This window comes from Stomoxys calcitrans, chromosome 4 (assembly GCF_963082655.1).
Source record: "Stomoxys calcitrans chromosome 4, idStoCalc2.1, whole genome shotgun sequence".
NCBI lineage: Eukaryota > Metazoa > Arthropoda > Insecta > Diptera > Muscidae > Stomoxys > Stomoxys calcitrans.
This window is the reverse complement of record NC_081555.1, coordinates 46,517,066-46,540,700: the sequence shown is the minus strand read 5'-3', so window position 1 is coordinate 46,540,700 and position 23,635 is coordinate 46,517,066. Positions and strand designations below refer to the sequence as shown.

The following is a 23,635-nucleotide window of genomic DNA, read 5'->3' as shown; positions in this document are numbered from 1 at the left end:
ATTTGCAACATTGCACTTCAGACCATCAATTATTCAAAAATACTTGGTGCCACATTTGGCAGCATTTACTCCACAGGAGTAGGGACAAATCCATATGTCGCTTTTTGGCAACACTATATCCAGCAGCCGTCCCAACCAGAAAAGCGGCCACCGCCCGGAAATGTCGATGGGATTTTTAAGTTCTAGCTCCATAAAAGTAGGCCTTTGGACAAACCAGCGTCTCATGCAGATCACCACAGCATTCATGACGACGAAGTAGAAGCAAACCCTTATACTACTCACTAACGCTGTTCTGCCCAAGAACGATCCGACTCTTTCTGGCAAGGGAAAACGCCAACGTGCAGGATGTGTGCCCTCGATCCAACCAGGGACAACAAGACACAATTAATATGTCCATCGAACCACTCTGGAAGCATCTCATTTTAGCCCACGATTGTTGTTGTTAATTCCCAGGGAGTTCAGAATTGGGCTGAATATCTTAAATGTCAATGTTTATAAATTTTGTCCCAATCTATTTAGAATGAAATCCGTCAGCAGAACTCTCTGGCTGACAAAGTACTGTATAAAACACATGGCTCAATAATAAGGTTGTCTTACGCGACCAGCTAGTATGACCCGGACCAGCTAGTATGACTTGCCAACGCAGAAACGAATAATAACCTATTTTATTTCTTAAATTAAAACTAGATTAACGAAATGCGTCGCATATTGTTGGGTGTGTGTTATTCCTCTAGCTTTAATTTTTCATTGCATTAACAAAAATGTGTACTGAAACGGATTCCTAAAGGCTGGTACTACGTTTTTTTGGGCAAAATGTTGCCATTTACATATACAAATTAATATTGTCATCAAACATTTTATCAGCTGCTTACGTGCAAGTTTACACACAAATGTGAGTGTGTGGACCGTACTCAATTGATATATGTTGTTGCAATTTCAACCAAAAAATACCGCTTCGAAATTAATCAATAATGAAACACAAAACTATATAAAAAGGAACGAATTCAGCTTTTATTGTATTTGTAAAAATAATTAGATTTTGTAGTACGTTTGTTGGTAAAAGTAAAATAAACACAACTTCCAAAAGCCTTTGCCATCATCTTTCACTTGTATAAAAAGAATGTTGTTAAATGTTAAAGCTCTAGTCAGCTGATATTTTAAAGGGAAAAAGGATGATCGAGCTATTAAATCCGGATTTAGGGTTGGTATTCTATTCTGCTTACGGAAAAGTCGAGTTTGACAGCATTCCGCTCGAAAAACTGAACAGAATACTCAGCTTAAAGCAGAGTACTACTTTTCCGCCTATTTTAGCCAACTTTTCGAACGTTTTTTTGTATGGAGTTTGACAGCATTCCGCTTGAAAAGCTGAGCACAATACTCACCTTTAAAAGCAGTGTAAACGGGGTTTAACAAAACATGCTTTTTAATAGTTAATTGTGATTTTTGGAGTGACTCGTGATTTTCTCGAGGGACGAGGTTTCCTCATGGGTTCCTCCAAAGCGGATTTAAAATGGTGGTGTTACGCGAACAGCTGTTAACAGCCAAGTTTGATGGTATAAAGATGTCAGATTTTTGTCTGCATTCTCTTTGTTGTCATCTTCTTTCTCGCATTCTCGAATATTCTCTGCTTATGTATGCACACACGCCCACAAATTTCTTTTTGTGTGTTGGCAAAACGTCGATCAGCTTGATGACGGATTGCACCATATGATTTGTGATTGTTGAACAAATGCGACCACCTTTAATTTTTTTACCATGGAGTTCCTCATGAGCGATAAACACTCACGTGCAAATCTCTACTAGTGACTAGCTTTTATTATTCTATAATTCTAGTATTTTTTTAAATTTGTTCAAACTTTAATTTTGATCAGTTGACACGAGAACGCAACGTATTGTTTTTACGTTTTGACTGAATTTTCTTATTAACGTTCCGTTTTCGGTCTACAGACTTTGCCGGCGTTAACATTGTAAACGGCGTCAATCGGTACAATGCGGCCGCCACTTGGTTGGATATTGGTGTTTTCATGAGACTAAGTGTACATGTAAAAAAATACGAAGATACGAAAATGAAAATATGAAAATATTACAATTTTTTTTGATCTGTGAAATGTGTTTAAAATGAATGCAAAAAACGAATTGACAGCATTCTAATGCCAAAAACTATGTTATTCATAGCAAGTGATAAAATGCAGAAAATTTACAAGCAAGTGTAAAACCGTGTTATGAGTGCTCCGCCTACATATAAGTATAAGTATCTATACCATTTCATTGAATGAATCGATAAAGGATACGTTGGTATAAATATTTTGTTGCGGGGAAATCTACATATCCTAATATAAAAAAAGAGTGTTTGTGCACTTGCAGCAGGATATTGGAAATGTTTTCAGTGTTTAAAATGAATTTTGCAGTCCTGGTCGTAATTCTCAATTTAATTTTTACATGTAAGTACAAGTATAATGAAGGTATTTACTACTGTCATTCCTCCTTATACCATTTACATACACGCATATTACGTACTACTTATGCAGTTTTTTCAACAATATAAAATCTACGTCTCTGTATTGTTAATTTTTAGTTTCTAGGGTGGATGATTGTACTCATGTCGTACACCAATATCCATATTCTACAATATATAAAATATTGATGCTCTATACAAACCTTATAATAAGGACATATTCCTTTTATTAATCTTTAATGCGATGGCGAGAAGCGACACCTACAAATAAGTTTACCTTGCCGAAATACTCACGAATGTCACCAGTTTTTTTTTTGGTAATCATGAACGAAAATGTTTGGCTTTCTTTTCTATTCGTGGGAGGTAGATTTTCTGAGATCTTGGCCGTCCGTTTTAATAGGAATATTATAACTTTTATTTGTAACCATAATGGAATTTTGGATTATAGGTAGTCATCATTCTATGTCTCTGGAAAAGAGTGCTATAATCGCCAAAAATTGTAACGTTATTTTTTTTATTTCCCTATAGTAGTTTACTGTTATAATGATAGCAGATTTACATTAATACGTACATTAGGCTTGTTCAGGCCTTTTGCACTAGTCAAATTCGCACATTTTTAACAAAAAGAATTAAATTCGACATGAAAGATGAATTTTTAACAATTACAAAAAAAGAAAATATGTGCGTTCCAGAATCGAGCGATTTTTTCACATATCCAATTAGTGCTTTCTGATTCAAGTTTAGGCTTAATGAAAAGGGGCCTCCTTTTTATAGCCGAGTCCGAACGGCGTGCCACAGCGCGACCTCTTTAGAAAGAAGTTTTTATATGGCTGCCATACCATGTTCCTCACAAATGTCGCCAGCATTAGTAGGGGATAACAACCGCTGAACATTTTTTCTGATGTTCCAGGGTTCGAACCCAGGCTTTTAGTGTTATAGACGGACATGCAAAATTCTGCGCCACGGTGGCCTCCACATAGTAGGCTCAACAAAGTTAAATATAGAAATAGCTTTATTATATTGCCATTATGATTTAAAACGATTTCTGACAAGTAGAGACGAGACAATACACCTGCAAGAGAGCCATTGGCAACATTTGGGGGTTTAGCCCGCGGGCCATCCTTTGGGTGTATACTGCAATTTTCAGACCTATGATGCTATATGGTGTTGTGGCCTGGTGGACGGCGCTTCAAAAGCCCACCTACTGTTCAATAGTCAACCGGACTCAATGGATGGCTTGTTTGTGCATTACAGCCGCACTGAGGACGACACCATCGAATGGTCTCAATTTTTGGGTCGATTATGGATTGCAGCTCAACTGCAGTTGTGTTGCTAGGAGATACAACCTTGATATAAAAATTAGTATAACGTTGGAAAACAATATCAGTGTTTTGAACATTCAGCTACTAAGTAAATTGTAAAATAGTAAGCAATTCAAAAAGGAATGGAAATTTTTATTACAAATTTGCCCGTTGGCAACGGAACTGAAGTTGGGTTGCGACCCAACTTGTGGCTAGACAAGTTGCTGCGACCACTGCTGTGAAGTTAAGGGAGCTTTTCTTTGGTCATGTGGCGTCTACGGACACTGAGTTATCCTTGATACAATGTCCAATGTTTCAGGCAGTGTGAATTACACCCTACCTGATCCCCTTTTTGATAAAAAGTACTGTACCACCATTCCTGTTACAATCGATTGGAAGTTACATAGACTTCTATACGGATGGTTCCAAACTAGATGACCAGGTGAGCTCTAAAGATCTATCAAGCGGAGATCCTTGCAATTAAGGAAGTGGTGGATTTTTTTTTTTTTTTTTTTTTTTTTTTTTTTTTTTGCGGGTCAGGATGGGAAAATGCTTTACGCATGTGACGAGTACGTCTCTCGCCTTATGCCGGGCTCCGTAGTCAACGGTACCGGCTAAAAACCCACCCTGTGACACCCCTGGGAGTTAATTCCACCTCGGAACCGCTTTCGCATTACTTCGAGGTGGACCCCATATCTGGTGATTATCCATTTCGTCTTCATTGTGTCTGCGTCCAGACCTCCGCATTTATACTCTACGCCGCTGCGTCCAGGTCAGCTTTCTTCCTGCGCAGTACTTGTTCGGCATATCTCTTCACCGCCTCCCACTTTCTCTCGTCCTCCAGCATTTTTTGGACTATTGTCTCAGGCGTAACGTCGCCAATCGCTGCTTCCAACTCGCTGCGTCTTTCAACCCAGCGCTCGCAGTGGAAAAAAGTGTGCTCCACATCGTCTTCAACTTCAACCTCCTCATAAATACACTTGCTTGAGGAGCATTTGCCCATTTTATGCAGGTATTTCCGGAAGTAACCATGTCCTGTTAACATCTGTGTGACGTAATAGTTGACGTCGCCGTGCGTCCTTTCTTTCCATATCCGTACATCGGGTATTAATCGTCGCGTCCATCTGGCCCGATTTTCGCTAGTCCACCTTTGTTGCCATCTCTCGGTAGTCTCCTCTCGTATGGCCTGTGTATGATCCATTTGGGCCCCGTCTTGTATTCTTTGAGTGTTGGACCTCTCGGTGTAGAGCCTGGCGCGCTGCATGGCCTGCAGGTCTATCGGAACCATTCCGGCTATTACAAGGGCTGCGGGCTCCGACACTGTCCGGTAGGATGATATGACTCTAAGTGCCGCCGTCCTCTGTACCGAGAGCAGGGATTTCGCTCGGTATGCCGTCTGCAGTGTCTGGCCCCATATTTCGCTTCCATAGAGGAGGATGCTATTGCATGTCTCCATTAAGAGTCTGCGCCTGCTTGGGAGAGGCCCACCTATGTTTGCCATCAGTCGACTAAGTTGCGCCGTTATCTTTGAGGCTTTTGTTGTCGCGTGCCGTATTTGCTCTGCGTAGGTCAGCTTTGTATCTAGTCGGATTCCTAGATATTTGATCGATCTCTTGGTCTTCACCAGTATATCGTCTATACGCATATCCACTTCCACTGGGATATTTTTTCTCGTTAGGAGAAGTAGTTCCGTTTTCTGCATCGCAAGTTGTAGGCCATGGGAATCTAGCCAGTCCCTTGCCCTTAGCATCACCTGCCGTAATTTGCGCTCAGCGCCTTCCGTGTCTCTTGCCGTGATGACTGCAGCAATATCATCAGCATATCCTACTAGAAAGGTTCCGTCTGGCATTTCCATTCGCAGTATTCCATCATAACTGGCATTCCAGAGGTCCGGTCCGAGTATGGAGCCCTGCGCCGCTCCTGATGTGACCTCATATTCACTCGTTCCATCTTGAGAATTATAGATAAGTACCCTGTCACTCAAGTAACTTCTCATTATTTTCATCAGGTACGCCGGGATATTAAAGTCCTCTCTGAGCGATTTGAGGACGTCAGACCATCTAAGGCTGTTGAAAGCGTTCTTCACATCCAGTGTGGCCAAGAGGACAATTGGCCTGGAGTAGTGGTTCCTTTGCCTAGCCACCTCTACTATCTCCACCACATCTCTGAGGGCTCCGATCGTGGACATTCCTGCCCGGAAGCCATGTTGTCTCATTGAGAGTCCACCTCCCTCGATGATGGCGTCCTGGAGCCGTGGCTTCAGTAGTCTCTCCAAAAGCTTGCCGGCCGTATCCAGCATACATAGTGGTCTGTATGTGGATGGGGATATTGGATCACCTTTGCCTTTGCTTATGAGCACCAGCTTTTGTCGCTTCCATACTTCCGGAAAAACACCTGCCATTAGACACCGATTAAACATTTCAAGAAGAAATTCGGGTCTATTCTCGGCTATCAGCCTGATTACCTCGGACGGTATTCCGTCGGGGCCGGGGGCTTTTCTGCTCTGGAGGCTGCGGGCTGCATTCTTTAGCTCCTCTTTCGTGAACGGGTTTATGTTTTCCGTTGGCTCTTCATTAACTTCGTCTTCTATACGGTCGTGTCGGGTAAAGAGTGTATGGACTATATTCTCCATTGTTCTCCCGTCCATCACCGCTGTTGGGCTCCGTGTGCCGAGCTTCTCCATCACAATTTTGTATCCGAGGCCCCAAGGATTTCGGTTAATATCTTCTCTTAGTTCCTCCCACTTTTCTTTCTTGCTCCTTTCTATTTCGGCAGCGAGTATCTTTTTTGCCTCCTTGTAAAGAGCGTGTTCTGTCTCAGCCGTGCCCCTGCGACGAGCTCTCGTGTATCTGCGTCTTAGTTTGATGCAGTTGCTTCGTTGCTCAGCTATGGCATCATTCCACCAGTGCACTGCGGTTTTATTTCCCCTCGGCCTTTTGAGTTTTGGCATGGATTTCTTACATCCGTACTCTATGATTTCCATCACCCGTTCCACTGTCGACGGAACGTCTAGTTCATCCAGCTCTGACCACACGGCTTGCCGGTCGATTTCCGCCAGGAGTTTTGAGGAGTCGAGCTTGCTCACGTTCCACTTTCGTGTACTGGTGCTCCTTTCCTCGTTAACTGTGTTCCCTCCAGTATTGAAGGAGAACATAATGTACTGCTGATCGCTTGCCGTGTAAGTTTCCAGTACGCTCCACTCTGTTATTTTTCCGATGATTTCCTCGGACGCAAGGGTGATGTCCGGTATAGTGCCTTCGCAGCCGGGTCGCCTAAAGGTTGGCACGTCTCCAGTGTTTACAACGAGTAAACCGGTTCTTGCGGCCATGTCTAGAACTCGTCTCCCTCTTGGGTTGGTTGTTGGCATGCCCCATTCCACCGCTCGAGAGTTGAAATCGCCAGCTACTACGTGATGGCCGTCTAATCCACGCATTGTGTCCTCGATCTCATCGAGTTTTGCCTCGTAGGCGTCGATGCTGTCACTAGGAGTGAGGTAGCAGCTAAACAGCGTAAAGTGGTTTAACTGCACCCAGACGTAACCGTCTCCACTTCCGCTCTTTACTGGTGAGATGCCATTGCGGTATGGGATCCAGATAGCAGCTGTTTTTGTGGGATCCTCCAGCCAGGACCCTTGATCTCTCCTTCCATATTGCTCGCTTATAATCACGATGTCAGCACGTTGTTCTGCGACTATCTGTGATAGGAGATCATGTGCGACTTTACACCTGTGCATGTTGGCCTGCAGTATTCTCAGCATGCCTGCTGTTTGTCTCCTTTACATCTCTCTGACCCAGGAAGATGATCCGTCGGGCCTTTTCCCCTCTGCGAGCAAATACAGCATTTCCGAGGGTTATGGCACTCCTTCATCTTGTGCCCACTCTCGCCGCATCTAATGCATAGTCCCATTCCTTTCCTGTCGGGTCCCTTGCACTCCCACTGTAGGTGGCCGGCTCCAAAACATCTGAAGCAGCGCTTTCTTTCATCCCGATAGTTTAGCCGACAATTCGTCATTCCTATCAGGAGCCTGCTGGTCTTCAACAAAATATTGACGCAGCTAGTTGGCAGAGAAACGAAGGCCCTCCTCTGCTCCTTCGAATTAAGTGCTGTCAGCTGCACAGTCACTTCTCCAGCTGTCGTTCCCGTTGCCTTGATCACTGCTTCAGTGATCTCGTCGGCGGTCGAGAGGGAGTCCAAGTCACGGATCTCAATTGTCGCCTTCGGTTTCATGTCCTGCACGACTGCAGCCTCCTTAAGGACGCCTTTGAGGGACTCGCAGAACACCTCCTTGTTTCCTCCTCTGCCCATCACGAGAAGAACTGCACCCGTTCTCGTTTTCTGGACGGAGCGGATGGCGACCTCGGCTTCCTCCGGTTTCGCGTTTCGCCTGAGGTCCCTGAGCACGTCCGCGTAACTATGCCCCTCCTTCGGCTTGATTAACACGGCCTCTGGTCGCTGCCTGGGTTTCCGTGGTCTCCGAGCGCGCGGTTTTCGCCGCGGGTTCCTCCTTGACGTTCTTGCCTCTTCTTCGGGCTTCTTCTTCTCAGCCTCTTTGTCGGGCTTCCTCTTTCCGGCTGTTTTCGCCGGTGGTCTCACCTCTACAGCTTTATCCTTCTTCTTTTTGCCAGGATTTTCTTCGACTGGACTCGGCGCGCTCCTCTTGTTTTGCGCCGTAGAAGGCGTCGACATGTTGGTTGATGTCGTGGGAGTCTCCGCTATTATTGGCCTGCTTTGCTGTTTCTGCTTCTCCGCGGCCTTCCAGTTTTTGCGGTAGCTCCCAATAATGTCCAAGATTTCCTCTATCTCAGACACACCATTTTGGACATCCCTGCTAATGTTCTTCTGCCTACCTATAGCTAGTCGCATCTGGCGAAGGACTTTCTTGCACTTTCCAAGCGCCTCCTCCTCCGAAAGTTGCATCTTCAAGATGAACTCTTGTCTAGGAGAACTGGTGCTGTTCTCGCATGTCTCCGCGTTGTTCTCCTCTGGGGTACAGTCTAACGCTATACTTCTTACCTCCTTCTCTTTCTCGGCACTGGGCCCGGAGGCTAGTGGAGAATTTACCGGAGGAAGTGGTGGATTGGCTAAGATATAATGACATCAATATCTTCTCAGACAGCCATTAAATTCCTAAAAAAAGTATTTCTGTCGCAGGTCTCCCAACGAGATGGCTGAGCAGTTCAAAATTCACCTGTTCTGGGTGCCGGGGCCACAGGGATATCCCAGGGAATTGTAAATAGGACGAGCTAGGACCGATTTAGAACGTACTTGGCACGGTAATTGGAAGTCGTAGCATTTTGAATTGTGACTTCAAAAGGACGTCTCGATTTTAGGACGGCGCATAATATTAACCAGATCCGGCCATATGCAAATTTTGGAGCCATAGGGGGAGCGGGAACCTCTTGTCAAACCCGTTAATCATTGTGGTCCGAAAAATAAAAGTCGAAAATCCTCAAGACAAAATAGCTATTGTAGACCTCAATCAAACTTTTCTGTAGGAACTTTTCGAAATCGAAACACAAATTAAGATTTCGAAATGCCGATTTGACCAATTTTAGTAGCCTACTGAGACGCGTTCGGACGTATTAGGGCCTTGAAATTCTCAAACGGGAGATTTTTTCCCTTTGTTTTCGATTCTAATCCACTGTAAAGCATCTGAACACTCAGGAATCCTAACATTGAATTTACTGGACACAGCTGATGGAGCTTTCGTTTTTTTTTAATATTTGAGAGTGTTCTGGCCGATATTATTTCAGAGCCTTCTCCAAATTTAGATATAATATGGTACTTTTCTTCAATAGATAAACCTTTACATTTTGCCAATTTTTGTCTGTCTTCCGATCACTAAACTGATATTTTCCCCTTCTTTGTTCGTAATTCCAGTCTGTTGGCAGGCCACTTGAAACATTATTTTAAACTTACACTATTTTACACATCACTGTTTTATTTGTTTTTGACCACTCAATGCAAACTTAAAGATTCAATGCAAATGTAACCCATTTTGCAGCAATTTTTATTTTGTGCCGTCTGCAAGTGCATTAAAGATCAACATTGAATGATTTTCGTTTTGTTCCACATTTTTTTGTGTGAACTTCAATAAAAATCGTCATAGAGAGATTAGTTTGTGCCAAAGAAAGTAGACGTAAGCTAAACACCTTTTTTAATAGCCTTACTCGTAACACCATAAATGACCTATTACGGATGCTGACTGAGGAGGGACTTGAACCCGTCTGCTACGCAGACGATATTATGATACTTCTAATAGGTAAGGATCCGAACGAGCTATGCAGAAGGGCCGCATATGACTGGGCTAGACCCAGAGGTCTCAATGTTAATCCAGAGAAGACTGAAATATGCCTGTTCACGAGGAAGACGAAGGTGGGCGAATTTAACGCACCACGTTTCCTCAATTTCGATATCTGACAAGGTCAAATACTTAGGTGTGATCTTGGACAGAAAACTGAATGGAAGTGTCACATTCAGGAGCGCACTGAGAAGGCTCACAGATGTTGGGCACTACGTAGACGGGCCGTAGGCTCATAATGGGGCCTGAATCCTAGGATAGTCCACTGGCTCTACAGTAGCGTGATTAGACCAATACTTACTTACCCCTCAGTAGTTTGGTGGACTGCTATGAGAAGTGTAGCATAAGGACCATACAACAGGTTCAGAGACCATGTTGTCTTGGCATAGGCGGAGCGATAAGGACCATGCCCACTAGGGCACTGGAGACTATTCTAGATATCCGACCCATTGACATACAGATTAAGTGTGAGGCAGCCACTACAGCTATGAGACTTAAGGCAATGGGAGAATGGATTAAGGATGGGAGCAGCTCATACCATCGCGGTATAATCGAGGCGACGATAGGAAACCTGGAAGGAAGTGGAGTGGTTTCCGATCGGATACCTGAGATGAACCTTGAAGTCGAGTGCGACGCACTGCTGCCATCGGCACAGTTTTGGATTGACGGAACCCTAGTATTGCCATCCTACCGACCGTTTCGCTGTTCCACAATGTTGCATGCGCATTTGTCGCCCACTCCCTTAACTCGGACTGTGTCGACCCGGAAGGCTTCGGGTTAACCAAGTTCATTGACGGCAGTCCTCCGGCCTTCACCGCCAAATCGTCTGCCCTTTCATTTCCCCTTGCTTCGTTATGGCCCGGCACCCAATCGATGCGATTTTCCTATCCTCAGAGAAGGCGTGAATCTCCTTCTTACACTGCAAGACTGTTCGTGACCTTACCGTCCTGGTTTTTATTGCCCTTATGGCAATTTTCCTGTCGGTAAAGATGTTCAGACTCGACGTCCTCGCGTTAGCACCACACCACTTCACGCATTCCGTGATCGCCCGGATCTCCGCCTGCAGGACCGTATTATGGTCAGGCAGTCTAAAACAGATTTCAGTCCCTGGGTTTTCAAAGTAAAAACCCAGGCCCACTCTGTCCTCTAGTTTTGATACATCCGTGTAACATGATCTTCCAGATAGCAATACTAGGGTTCCGTCAATCCAAAACTGTGCCGTTGGCAGCAGTGCGTCGCACCCGACTTCAAGGTTCATCTCAGGTATCCGATCGGAAACCTCTCCACTTACTTCCAGGTTTCCTATCGTCCCCTCCATTATACCGCGATGGTATGAGCTGCTCCCATCCTTAATCCATTCTCCCATCGCCTTAAGTCTCATAGTTGTAGTGGCTGTCTCACACTTAATCTGTATGTCAATGGGTCGGATATCTAGAATAGTCTCCAGTGCCCTAGTGGGCGTGGTCCTTATCGCTCCGCCTATGCCAAGACAACATGTTCTCTGAACCTGTTGTATGGTCCTTATGTTGCACTTTTTCTCCATAGCAGTCCACCAAACTACTGAGGCGTAAGTAGGTATTGGTCTAATCACGCTCCTGTAGAGCCAGTGGACTATGCTAGGATTCAGGCCCCATTTCGAGCCTACGGCACGTCTACATAGTGCCCAACATCTGTGAGCCTTCTCAGTGCGCTCCTGAATGTGACACTTCCAATTCAGTTTCCTGTCCAAGATGACACCTAAGTATTTGACCTTGTCAGATATCAAAATCGTCTTACTGAGGAAATGTGGTGCGTTAAATTGGCCCACCTTCGTCTTCCTCGTGAACAGGCATTTTTCAGTCTTCTCTGGGTTAACATTGTGACCCCTGGGTGTAGCCTAGTCATATGCCATATGCAAGACCCTTTCGGCCCTTCTGCATAGCTGGTTCGGATCCTTACACATAAGAAGTATTATAACATCGTCTGCATAACAGACGGGTTCAAATCCCTCCTCAGTCAGCATCCGTAATAGGTCATTTATGGTGGTCACCCATAGGAGTGGTGATAAAATGCCCCCCTGTGTCCCTTATATTTGTGCCATTAGACACATAATTTATCCACCTGTTCCTTAGCATATGGTTTATTCTGTCTCTAAGGACCGGGTCTACCCAGTACTGGTCTAAGGATTGGATCAGTGTGTCGCTCCGTACATTGTTAAAAGCCCCCCCGATGTCAATGCATACTGCCAGTGTGTACGTTTTGCCTTCGAACGATTCTTCTATTTTATGCACAACCTCGTGCAGGGCAGTCTCCATCGACCTTTCCTTGACATAGCAATGCTGTTTGTATTTGAGCAGTTCGCTGAATGTTATACTCTTTATCATGGTGTCCACAATACGTTCCATGGTTTTGAGTAGAAAGGACGTATGGCTTATGGGTCTGTAGGCCTTTGGTGTCGCATAACTTGCCTTGCCGGGCTTAGGTTAGGTTTAAACATCACCCTGGCCTCCTGCCAGGCTTTCGGAGTATATGAAAGTCCTAGGCACCCTGTGAAAATTTTGGCCAGACGAGGCGCCAGATAGTCTGCCTCTTTCTGTAGTAACGCCGGAAATATCCCATTATTCCAAGATTCCGGTGTCTCCGTGAGTCCCGTCGTATCCTGTGGAAAATGGGTTTTCATCAAAAGCCTCAACATGTCCTCCGTTGTCTCTTCTCTCACTCCCATGTCGTCTACTAAAGTTTGAGTTTAGACATGGGTTTTTGAGAGAAACTTTTTTTATCTTGGCGGCGTTATTAACGCTATCGACCTGTTCGCAAAAAAGCTTCCAGGAGGCACGTTTTGCCGCTCTGATAATCTTATTGTATTCCTTGAGCCGTGTGTAATACACATCCCAATAAAGTTCTGCTTTTTTACGACGTGCTCTTTTAAAAATCTGCGGACCTCTTTCCCAATATTGTGAATCTCCCCGGTCATCCAGGGTTTTTCTTGGGCTGATTTCCTTTCCCAAAGAGGACCACTATCTTCGAAGTAACCCACCAGTGCAGTCGTAATCCTGTTGACATTCTCGTCAATCTCCTCTTTCCTTGGACAATCTAAATTATCTTGCCCTGTTTGTTAGGCTGTGTTGGGTTGTTGTTGTTGTTGTTGTAGCAGTTTATTGTGTACTATCTTTCGTCTGCTTGATTCTGTTGAGTGTCAAGACCCAGGAACTCCGCGACTAAGATGGGGTGCGTCCACAGGGATCTGGGTCTGAGTCGAGTGGGTCTGGCCGGGCAGTTAAACAGGTGACGTGTATCGTGCGGTCCCTGGTTACAGTCGGGACATACATCTTGCACGTCGGCATCAATCCTAGCTCTGTGGGAATTGAGGCGGCTGCATCTGCCGGAACGTAATTGAGCCAGAATCACTCTGGTTTGCCGGGGGAGGTCGATTTCTTCGGGTGCAATGGGTGGCGGTCGTTCTCCAAGGACTACATTCACCCGGTAGCCAGTTAACGCGTCTGCTACCGTGTCTGCATGAATGTTGTGCAGACCCGCTTGATATGCCGCTTGATCTAGAGGTTCTCTCTTGTAGCGCTGGACCTCACGCTCTAGATCATGTAGATCTACCTTAAGGCTTCTGGGCGGTGGGTATCTATCCACAAGATGATGATTTGGATGATTTCTGCGATAACAGCCCAAAAGGTATTGCTTAGACAGCATGTAGTTATGTCTTCGCACTGGTAGGATCTTTGTCTCCTGGTGGAGGTGGTCCACATGAGAACTAAGGAGGCAGCCCGTCGCAGTTCGGAGGGCGTCATTCTGACAGATCTGAATATTATTCCACTGCGTGTTACAAAGCTGACGTGACCACACTGGCGCTGCATAACTTACCACAGACCGGCCAATTGCTTTGTACGTGGTCAACAAGGTTTCTTTGTCTGCACCCCAAGTGCTGCCAGCGAGTGACTTGAGGACCTTGTTTCTACTTTTGACTTTATTGCAGATTGCTGTGGCATGTGGGGAGAAAGTGTAGGAGCTGTCAAATGTGACGCCAAGTATTTTGGGACACTTGATGGTCGGAATCAATTCTCCATCGACCATCACAGTCAGCTCAGAATTCACCTCACGCGTATTTGTAGTGAACAGTGTGGCTGAAGATTTGGTGGCGGATATCTTCAGATTTCTTGCAGCGAAATATGAGGCAAGCTCGTTGAGGTAGACGTTCAACCTATCGCAGATGTCATCAATGGGTGGGGGGCCTGATGCCAAGATCGTACAGTCGTCCGCATATGATACGATCTCTATGCCGTCTGGAGGAGGTGGGATGGAGGATAGGTAGAGGTTAAACAGAGCCGGAGATATCACCCCGCCTTGGGGAACTCCCTGTTTCACTCTACGGTGTTTTGACTTCTTATCCCTAAATTCCACAAATGACTGGCGGCCACACAGATAATTCGCGACCCAACGTTTAAGGCCTGGCTGGAGGGACTTGTTGGCGATGTCCTCAAATAATTTGGCATGGCTGACCGTGTCGAATGCCTTCGATAGGTCCAATGCCACGAGGACCGTCCTATCACATGGCCTGGGTTGATTGAAGCCACGGCAAATGTGTGTGGTGATGGCATGCAAAGCTGTTGTTGTGCTGTGCAGTCTCCGAAATCCGTGTTGATGCTCGGCGAATGGAAATTCTCCTACGAGGCTCGGGAGGAGTAATGCCTCAAGCGTCTTAGCCACTGGTGAGAGAAGGGAGATCGGTCTGTACGACTCCCCCAAACTCGGGTCTTTACCAGGCTTCAGTAGCGGGATCACTCTGCCCATTTTCCAGACATCGGGAACTATAAGAGTGTACAATGACAGGTTAAGGACAGTGGTAAGGTACTCAACTCCAGGTAAATCCAGATTCTTCAGCATCAATGTAGAGATTCCGTCGGGGCCCAACGCCTTGGAAGATTTGGCGCCACGGATGACATTCGTAACTTCGCCCACGGTAAATTGTGATGGCTGTTCATCGGCTCGGAGACCACAAATACGGCGAATGGCTCTCCTCCTTGCCCTGTCTCTCTCGGGATGCACGATAAATTGACGGCTGAACAACCTGGCGCATCTCTTCGGATCAGTCACGGTTAACTCGCCAAAAGTGACTGAGGTCCTGTCGTCCCGTCTACCGGGGTTCGAGAGAGACTTAACAGTGGCCCACAATTTGCCTGCACCGGTGCCTAAGTTACATTGCTCCAAGTGTTCAAGCCACAAATTCCGCTTATGTTCGTTGACTACCCTGTTTATTTCCAGATTCAGCTCGCTGATTCTGGGGTTAGCGGGGTCCATAGCACGAATCCCATCACGCTCGTCTGCGAGTACCACTGCTTGCGCCGGGAAATTGGGTCGCACTTGCGGTATTCGACCGGCTGGTATAAAGCGAGCGGCTGCTGCGTTGATGATGTCTCGGAATTTCCTCTCGGCCACAAGCACATCAGAGGGGGGTGGCAGTTCATTGAAGCGGCGATTGGTATACTCTCTGAAGCCAGTCCAATTGGCCTTCTTGTAGTTGATGAACGTTCGGCGCTCAGAGGTTATGAAGTCGGGTGGTCGGTCGATGGTGAGGATTATGGGGAGGTGGTCTGACCCCAAAGAGATGACGGCTTGCCAGGATACGTCACTCAGGAGATCAGGGGATGCGATTGAGATGTCTGGCGAGCTGCTGCACCTCCTCGTAATCCTAGTGGGGGCATCCTCATTCACCGTGCAAAACGTGGAGCTATCTATCTGCTCTGCCAAAGCTATGCCACGCTGGTCGTTGCCTAGGGGAGAATGCCATGACGAGTGATGTGCATTGAAATCCCCCAGAACCAGTAGACTATGGTCAGATAGCAACCCACTTATGTCGGGGCTGTAGGCCTGGCCATTAATCGGGACACAGCTGCCAACCGGCGGTATATACACGTTGTATATCTCTATCTCGGCAGTACCAGACTTGACTGCTACCCCCATACATTCCATGTATGGGTCACTAGCGTCAAGCGCAGGCGAGATAGGTCTATACTGCACGGAATGGTGTATAACGAAGGCCAATCCCCCACCTCCATTCCTTGAGCGATCCTTACGTAGGACATTGTAGCCGTGACAACTGTGCAAGCTGCAGGTGTTAGTCAGCTTTGTCTCCTGGATCGCTGCGACCGATATGCTCTTCCGACTCATAAAATCCACAATCTCATCAATCTTGCCTCGCAGTCCATTGCAGTTTAACTGCAGGAACGATACATTTCCCGACACTGGCCTGGCAATAGTAGGGCTAGGGTGCTGTCTTTGCATAAATTGCCGTACGGGAGAGGTCGGGGGGGTCACATAGTCCGACGACGAGGACGCCGAAGGCGACGACGGCGACGCTTGTGACCCACTGCTGGCTGTGTTCGCACAGCACCTAGCGACATAGCCAGTATGACTATACTCCCGTAGCGAAGTTAGGCCAGAGCAAGAACGGAAATGTACCCACTCCAAGCACCTGTTACACCTCACCGACACTGACCGATGATGAAGGCGGTTCTGGCAAACGGAACAGAACCAGGGTCCGGGGTTCTTTTCAATCCCGGCACGGACCAAAAGCATACGGAGAAGGCACTCCGGGATGTGCCTCTCCCATGACGAAAAAAGACGAACACGTACACTGAGGCGGCAGCCCTTGCCGATGAAGATTCCATCGGGTCAATCCGGTACGTACAACCGGCTGCCATGGGATTGGCTGTGTTGGGTCTCTCGCCACTGCACTCCGGATATTTTAGTATTAGGGTCATTGCTTCTCCTTGTCTTTCCAATATTGAGAGATGCCGTGATTGTCTCGTTGTCGGCCCCCTGTTTGTTGGGCGGTGTTGAGTCACGTGCCACTGCACGGCCTGGTGTCGCAGAATTAAAATTTTTGCCTATCCTAGTTTTCCCAATCTTGAAAAAGACAGCTTTGCTCCCGTAGTGCGCCATGCCTTTAGTCTTAGCCAAACTAGTCACGGAGACTTGATCCATGCCAACCACAAAGAGAGCTCCTTCCTCCTGCTCCTCCTGTGGAAGACCTCGCACTTCTCTGCGACCAAACTTTGGTTTTGTTTGCCCAAGAATCCCAACATGCGTTCCATCGCAAATTTATTGCCAGCCTTTGTGAGCTGGGGGATATCCACCTTTCTCACAAGGTCGAGCTTTGCGCTCTCCCAAGGAGCGTGAATACCTCTGAAGAGCTGTTTGACGGTATCAGTACATTCCGCCGACGCAAAACGCAGCGTAAAGATGTCCCCTCTAAACTCGCTGCTCATAATTTGTATGGGCGGACCCTCTACAGAGTTCCACACATGTTGAAAAATCCGTTCCCCCACTTGGGACCGATGATCTGGTGGAATCCTACCGGATGCTCAGCCGATATTGATGACTGCATAAGTCAGCTCATCTCTGTTGTGCTTCCTTGCAACTCTGGCGTAAGAGGGCGGCTCTTGTCCATTCCTAACGACCATCTTCCCCTTCCGTGATGGCTGTGGCCTTTTGGAAGTCACAGTCCTCCATGAAGTCTCAGGGACCGTGCGCGCTTCCTTCGTTCCTGTTCCAACTTTGTCTACCTCCGTAGGACACAGTCTGGAGTCTCCATTGCGGGATGGCTGGCTTGGTTTTCCCAGAGTACTTGAAAGCGGGGAGCTCTTTTTCTTCTTCAGCATTTTTGCAGTGTTATGCTCTTCGAGAGATCTGATTCTTTTTACAGCTTCCGTAGCAGTGCCGGGAATGTCAGTTCTACCCCTTCCAGCATCCTGCACTTTTGCCCGATTACGCTGCCGGTACATACTGTCTGTCTGTCTCCTTCGTCGTGCACCGGATCGCTTTGTCGGTCTGCTTGTGAGCTTAGAAAAGCCTCATCTCTCGATTCGGCTGCGATGACTGTAATTGGCACATTCGCTGTCTGAATCCGAGTCAGAAACTTCAACTTTATTTAAAGGCTGGGGACGAACTGTGCATCCCTCTGGTTTATCCGTCTCTTCCTCATTTATTAGTATGACGACTAGTTGTGCACTTGAAGCATTACTCTCGACTACAGGTGCCAAGGCACCCACACCTAAAGGAGGGGAGGACAACATGCTGCGGTCTGACGCCACCACCGCAATTGTTGAGTCTTTGGAGTCCATTTCTAGCCTACTCCAAAAGGCTTTAAAATTTTTTCGTAATAGGTAGTACCTATTCCGAGATACGAATATATATTTATTTTTTCTTTGAGGAGCGAAATAAAAATACGTCCGCTTCACTCAACGGCTACAATACTTATTATTTTTTATACTTACCATAATTTTTTTTCGGATCAACTAAGTCTATTAATTCCTCTTTAATTGATAAATTCATTTTTGTTTTTTATTTTAAATTCAAATCTACGAAGCCACAAATGTTAGTTTTTTTCCGTTAGTAAATTATTCATTCAAAATCTGTGATTTATTGTATAGCTATAGATTCTTAGTTTTAATTGTTTACTATGTACAATTGTTGGAGATATTACACGAACTTTATTTATAAGAATTTTATATTCCTGTTGTGCGGGTGTAAATAAATAAATTACAAAATTCTTTCGCAATTACATTAAGAAATACCAAGGTAAAGTGAGAGCAATGTAAAATTTGGATAAATATTTGTTCATGTGAGTTGATCGGAATTGTGATTTCTTCGAAAACATAGAAAAAATTGCAACCTTCTTCACAGGCGGAGGTACCAATGATAATATTGTTAGCGAGATAAATATGTCTACTATTGAATTTTATAGCTCTTCCCGCCCTTCAATGCTTTTAAATTCAACAATATCTAATTCTGAAATAAATGGGAAATTATTGCCTAATTTTTCGTGGACATTTTGGTACTTCAAAACGACAAACCTCCTTTTACGTCTAATATTCATAGGTAAATTAATAAAATTTTGTGTCATTATAGCGCAGCATAGTTTTTTATTAAAAATTACTTTTCTTTTTTGGTGTTCGTTTCCAAACGTCTTCTTCCAATTTTATATTATTTTTCATTGTCTGTTTTGAAATAATCTTCCCTTTTAAAAACTCTTCCTCTATTTCGGCTTGCTTTGCTCTCACGTAAGTAAGGGATTTACGGACGTACTCTGTTGCGCGTATATTAGAGCTGCCATCTAAATTAACATTTTTTACCAAATTGAAATAACCTTCCGCCGGGCTATTGGCAACGCTTGTTCTTGTATTGTCTACAAAACTGCCCATTAAAATCGTCCACAGTGGTGCGTACGGAACATAAAATCAGCAAGTTTTGGACAATAAAGCTTATTTGGAATAAGCCCGTCTTTGGTATCTTTCCTAGCTCTTACATTTTTTAAAATGATTTTTTCTCTTCTGTAGAAAGGACTTCGTTTCAACAACGCGTTCGGCACTGTTGGCCACAAATTCTATATTTGATCCCAAATTTTTAATTTTTTTTGAAGAATTATGAAATTGCTGGTATTTATATTTAAAGAAATGAAAAATTTCATCTTCCACTTTTTTTTAAATCTTGTACGATTATTTTCATGAAATGCGCACATTTGGACTAGGTTTATGCTTCTTCCAACAAGACCAATAGCAATTTGTTAAATAGCTCTCAATGGTGCATATATTTTTCCCTGTTAAAAACACCTAAAATATCATTTATTAGGATTAAACTCCAGTCGTTGCAAAATCTATGAGCAAGGGGCCAGGGATTATTGCGCTGAAATAGCTACACATAAACCCCTCTGCAATTGGAAATAATATTCCGTGATGTTTTCCGGTGTTTGGTATGTGTAATACCATTGCATATAAAAATCCCGTTTGGTTTCTTTGTCAAATTTCTTTAATACACTTCCAGTAGCTTCTAAAAAAATGTTATTACGGCTGTTTTAAAAAATAATTTTTGTTTACGGACGCTGTTTCTAACTGCTGCTAGAATAGAGGTAAACTTCTTGCTGAAGTTTTACTGATTGAATAAAATCCTTCCAATTTTTGTCTTTACTCATTTTAACCAGGTCAACAAAATTATCTTTGTCTCTATCAAGTGATCGCTTCTCCTCTGCTTTGAACATTCTTGCTGTTTCCTTTGATAAGATTTCTTGGTTGTTCCCTATTTAGATGTTTTGATCGGGCACACAATTTTATGTCGCACCAATTTGAATCCCTAAAAGTTCTAATTTCTTGTCTTACCAACAATCTTTGAACACCTCTTAATTGATGTTTTTTTTTTATTTTTGTTGTATGAGTTGTTTCCTCTTTTGAGAAGAAAACTAATATTTAAAGAGGTGTTTTACAGCTATATACCTCAAATTTATATATATTACATCCATCTTTTTCGTATACACAACGTGCGTACAAATTTAGTTTCGATTGTTCATTGCACCAACTGTGGTTAGAAAAATTAATGCCACATACAGCGGTCAAAAAAAGTATTCATCATTCAATGTTTTTTTTTTTAATAAGTCTACAAAAGACAATTGGAATAAAAACATATTAAACTAATGATGCAGTAGTGCTTGTGTGATATATATGTACACAATTTCATTGTTTTTAAAGAAAAAATAGTATTTATTGGAACAAAAAGGGCCATTTTACAGCTGAACACAAAAAATTAAACAAAAAAAGTATTCATCATTGCAAAAAAACAAAAAAATAAATAACATAATTTAAAAAAATTAATACTTTGTTATTCGACCACCGCGTCTTATAACTTCTTTTAAACGGGTTGACATCGATTGGACTAATTTAGCGGTTATATTTTGGTCTATATTAGTCCATTCCTCCATTATCACCTGTTGCATTTGACTCTTGCTCGAAAAATTGCGCGTTCTCAATTTGCGTTCGAGATGTTCCCAAAGATGTTCAATTGGGTTCAAGTCGGGACTTTGAGGAGGAGTTTTAATGACTTTGGGGCAGTTATACAGCATACCACATACCACAGTTAAACCATTCCTGTGGTGTTTTATTATCAAAACTTTTACCTCATCAGAAACCTCGTTTTGCTTACGACCCATTTTGACAAAAACTATATTTTCAATGAAATTAAATATTTGCTGTCAAGGGCAAAGCCTCCTTTACTAAATAAAACAGAAAAGGGGGATTCCCAAATAATATTTGAATTTGACTTTGATGATAGCACATCAATGATGAATACTTTTTTTGTTCTGTTTTTGGTGTTATTATATAAAATTGCATTTTTTGCGCTAATTAAATTTATTTTTTGAATTTATTTTAAAACATATTACGAAAAATAAACTATTGCATAAAACTGCATTATTTGTTTACTTTAAATTTTTTTCAATTACCCAAAATAAGTGAATTTATTATCAATTTTGCTAATGATGAATACTTTTTTTGACCGCTGTATGTTACTAATAATTTTAAATGTTTGGCGCACTAAGTCCTCCAAAAATTTTAATTTTTGTTTATGAAAAAAACTTTTAAAGACTTGTTCGTCATTTGTGGCAAAATGCAATTCTCCGTATGATTTGTATGGCCCGCACTTTAACTCCTTTTTGGGCTTCTTTATCAACGTGACCTCTTTGTTGGGCATTTTGCTACACTTTTGCCTTTTTCTGACCACTTTATGCTCATCCAGTTTACTTTCCGACCTTGTAATGATATCTATATTTTTTTTTGTCAAACAAAGCTCGATTTCGTTGTCAAAATTTATTGATGAATTACTATAAGATTCACCAGTTCCAAAAACTATATTCTCTAAAGAGAATATAGTTTATAGAATCGTCCGGCGATTGTTGTTCACCAGCAGTATTTCCAGAAATATCTAAACAGACAACATCTGTATTTTCATCAACTTTTATAGGTAATTCGGTAAAAGCTCTGGGTAGAGGTTCCATATGACCTATCTGGATACTTGCTGCCGTAGGTAAATAAAACGGGATTTCTGATTTCTACTTGCAATCGAGCTCAGTTATAACAGCCGTTTTAAGCAAAAGCTCTTTGTTTTGATGTACATTTTCGTTAATTGTACTTAAAATCTCTTCGAATTTTTCGAAATCATTTAATTCAAAAGGATTTCCATAAACTTCAGTAGAATGGAAAGCCTTGAAATTACGTTCAAGTTTTCGCTTTTTCTATCGACTTTTAGATTTGTGGGCGCAGTTGATTCGAAGCTTTTTTCTTGGTTTAATTGAATAACTGTTAAAATTTATAATATAAGAAAATAATAATATAATAAGAATAATATAATATAAAAAAAAATAAATTTTTATTTTGGCGGTATTTTTCAATTTTTGTAAGAAATTCTTTGAAGGAATCACATCCAAAATCCTACAATTTTAAGAATAATTGTCTTAATCAAAATTTAAGTTATTTTTTATTTTATTTAAACAAATGGAATGCTGGAAAATATTTGAATACTTTATTTAAATTTTAATTAAATTGAAAAAAAAAAAATAGAAATCACATTTTTAAACTCAATTTTTTTTCATTATTTCTACTATTCTGATTATCATGTTTGGATTGGAATCGGATTTTCCAAAATAAAGCACAGTATGATGCTTTTATTGGCATTTTTAGCAAGATTTTTCACTAGAACATTTCGACTTGTGGTGAGTTGGCGACTAACAATTTGCATATACATATTTTACCCTCTCCTTTGGGGATTAGATTCAAAGTTTTTGCAAAATCTAGGGACATGATCTTGTTTACATTTCTTACAAATGTGCCTTTTATCATCATCTGATTAGGTGTAAAAGGAATGTGGTCTACTATATTGATTCTTCTTGGTATTTGGCTTCTTAAAATCAGTAATTGTTTCCAAAATGTCATTCCGATTTTATAAAAACGGATGTAATTGTAGCTATGTTGGTAATTCTTTGTGATTACTTAGTGAATCTTCCCATGCCCTCAAGGTATCTTCTGACAATCTCGTAGAACACCAATGTACTAAGATTGGTTTCCAATTTTCGTTATAAGTTTTATGTGATTTGAATATAGCAACACTATCGTTATTTTTTGGTGCTTCACAAGAGGCGACCTGAATGCCGAAAAGCTTTTTTCATCTGTAGAACCAAGATACGCATATTTTAATATCTTTAAAGTTTCTCATGCCAAAACAAAATTCTCGTCTGTCAAATCAAAACGTTGAACTATTTGCTATGCTTCACCTCTTGTGTTGCTAGGCAAATTATATACTTTTATAGTTTAACACGGCTTGGAAAATGTCCTCAAAGCAGACCACATTGCATATCTTGCTTCAAAGGGCTGCGTATGGCAGGGGGAAATTTCAAACTTGAACTACCTTGACAAGCCATAATGGCATCTACACGAGTGCTCTCGAACACTTTTGGTACTGATTTTTCATTAATCGCTTCGATAATCTTAACTTTGCACTGCTCATACGTTTCTGTTGTATCATTAAATGTCGATGTAATTTCTACATTCATCTTCTCTCTAACTCTATGTGCTTTACTTCTAATATAGTAACAATTTCGTAGCTGGAAATTTCCAAGTTAATTTTTCGCAAAACACAATCAACTGACTTTGGTCAAAAATAATTTTCATCGTGCAGACATTTGGAATTCATTTTTGTCATTTTTTTCTCGTAAATTTTTATTCCCTTATATTTTTAAGAATTTTTATTTAATTTTTTCGTAATTGATTT

At 42.8% G+C, this 23,635-nt stretch overlaps 1 protein-coding gene across 1 annotated transcript in view; it reads left to right on the top strand.

The window, feature by feature from the left end:
• Positions 1-2,018: 2,018 nt before the first annotated feature.
• The window catches only part of LOC106086988 (transmembrane protein 132B), a 62,779-nt gene continuing 41,162 nt past the window's right edge, over positions 2,019-23,635 (top strand). The window contains exon 1 of the mRNA XM_059367655.1: positions 2,019-2,441. Coding sequence (XP_059223638.1) covers positions 2,378-2,441 — 64 coding nt within the window. The 5' untranslated portion in view covers positions 2,019-2,377. The remainder of the gene's footprint in view (positions 2,442-23,635) is intronic.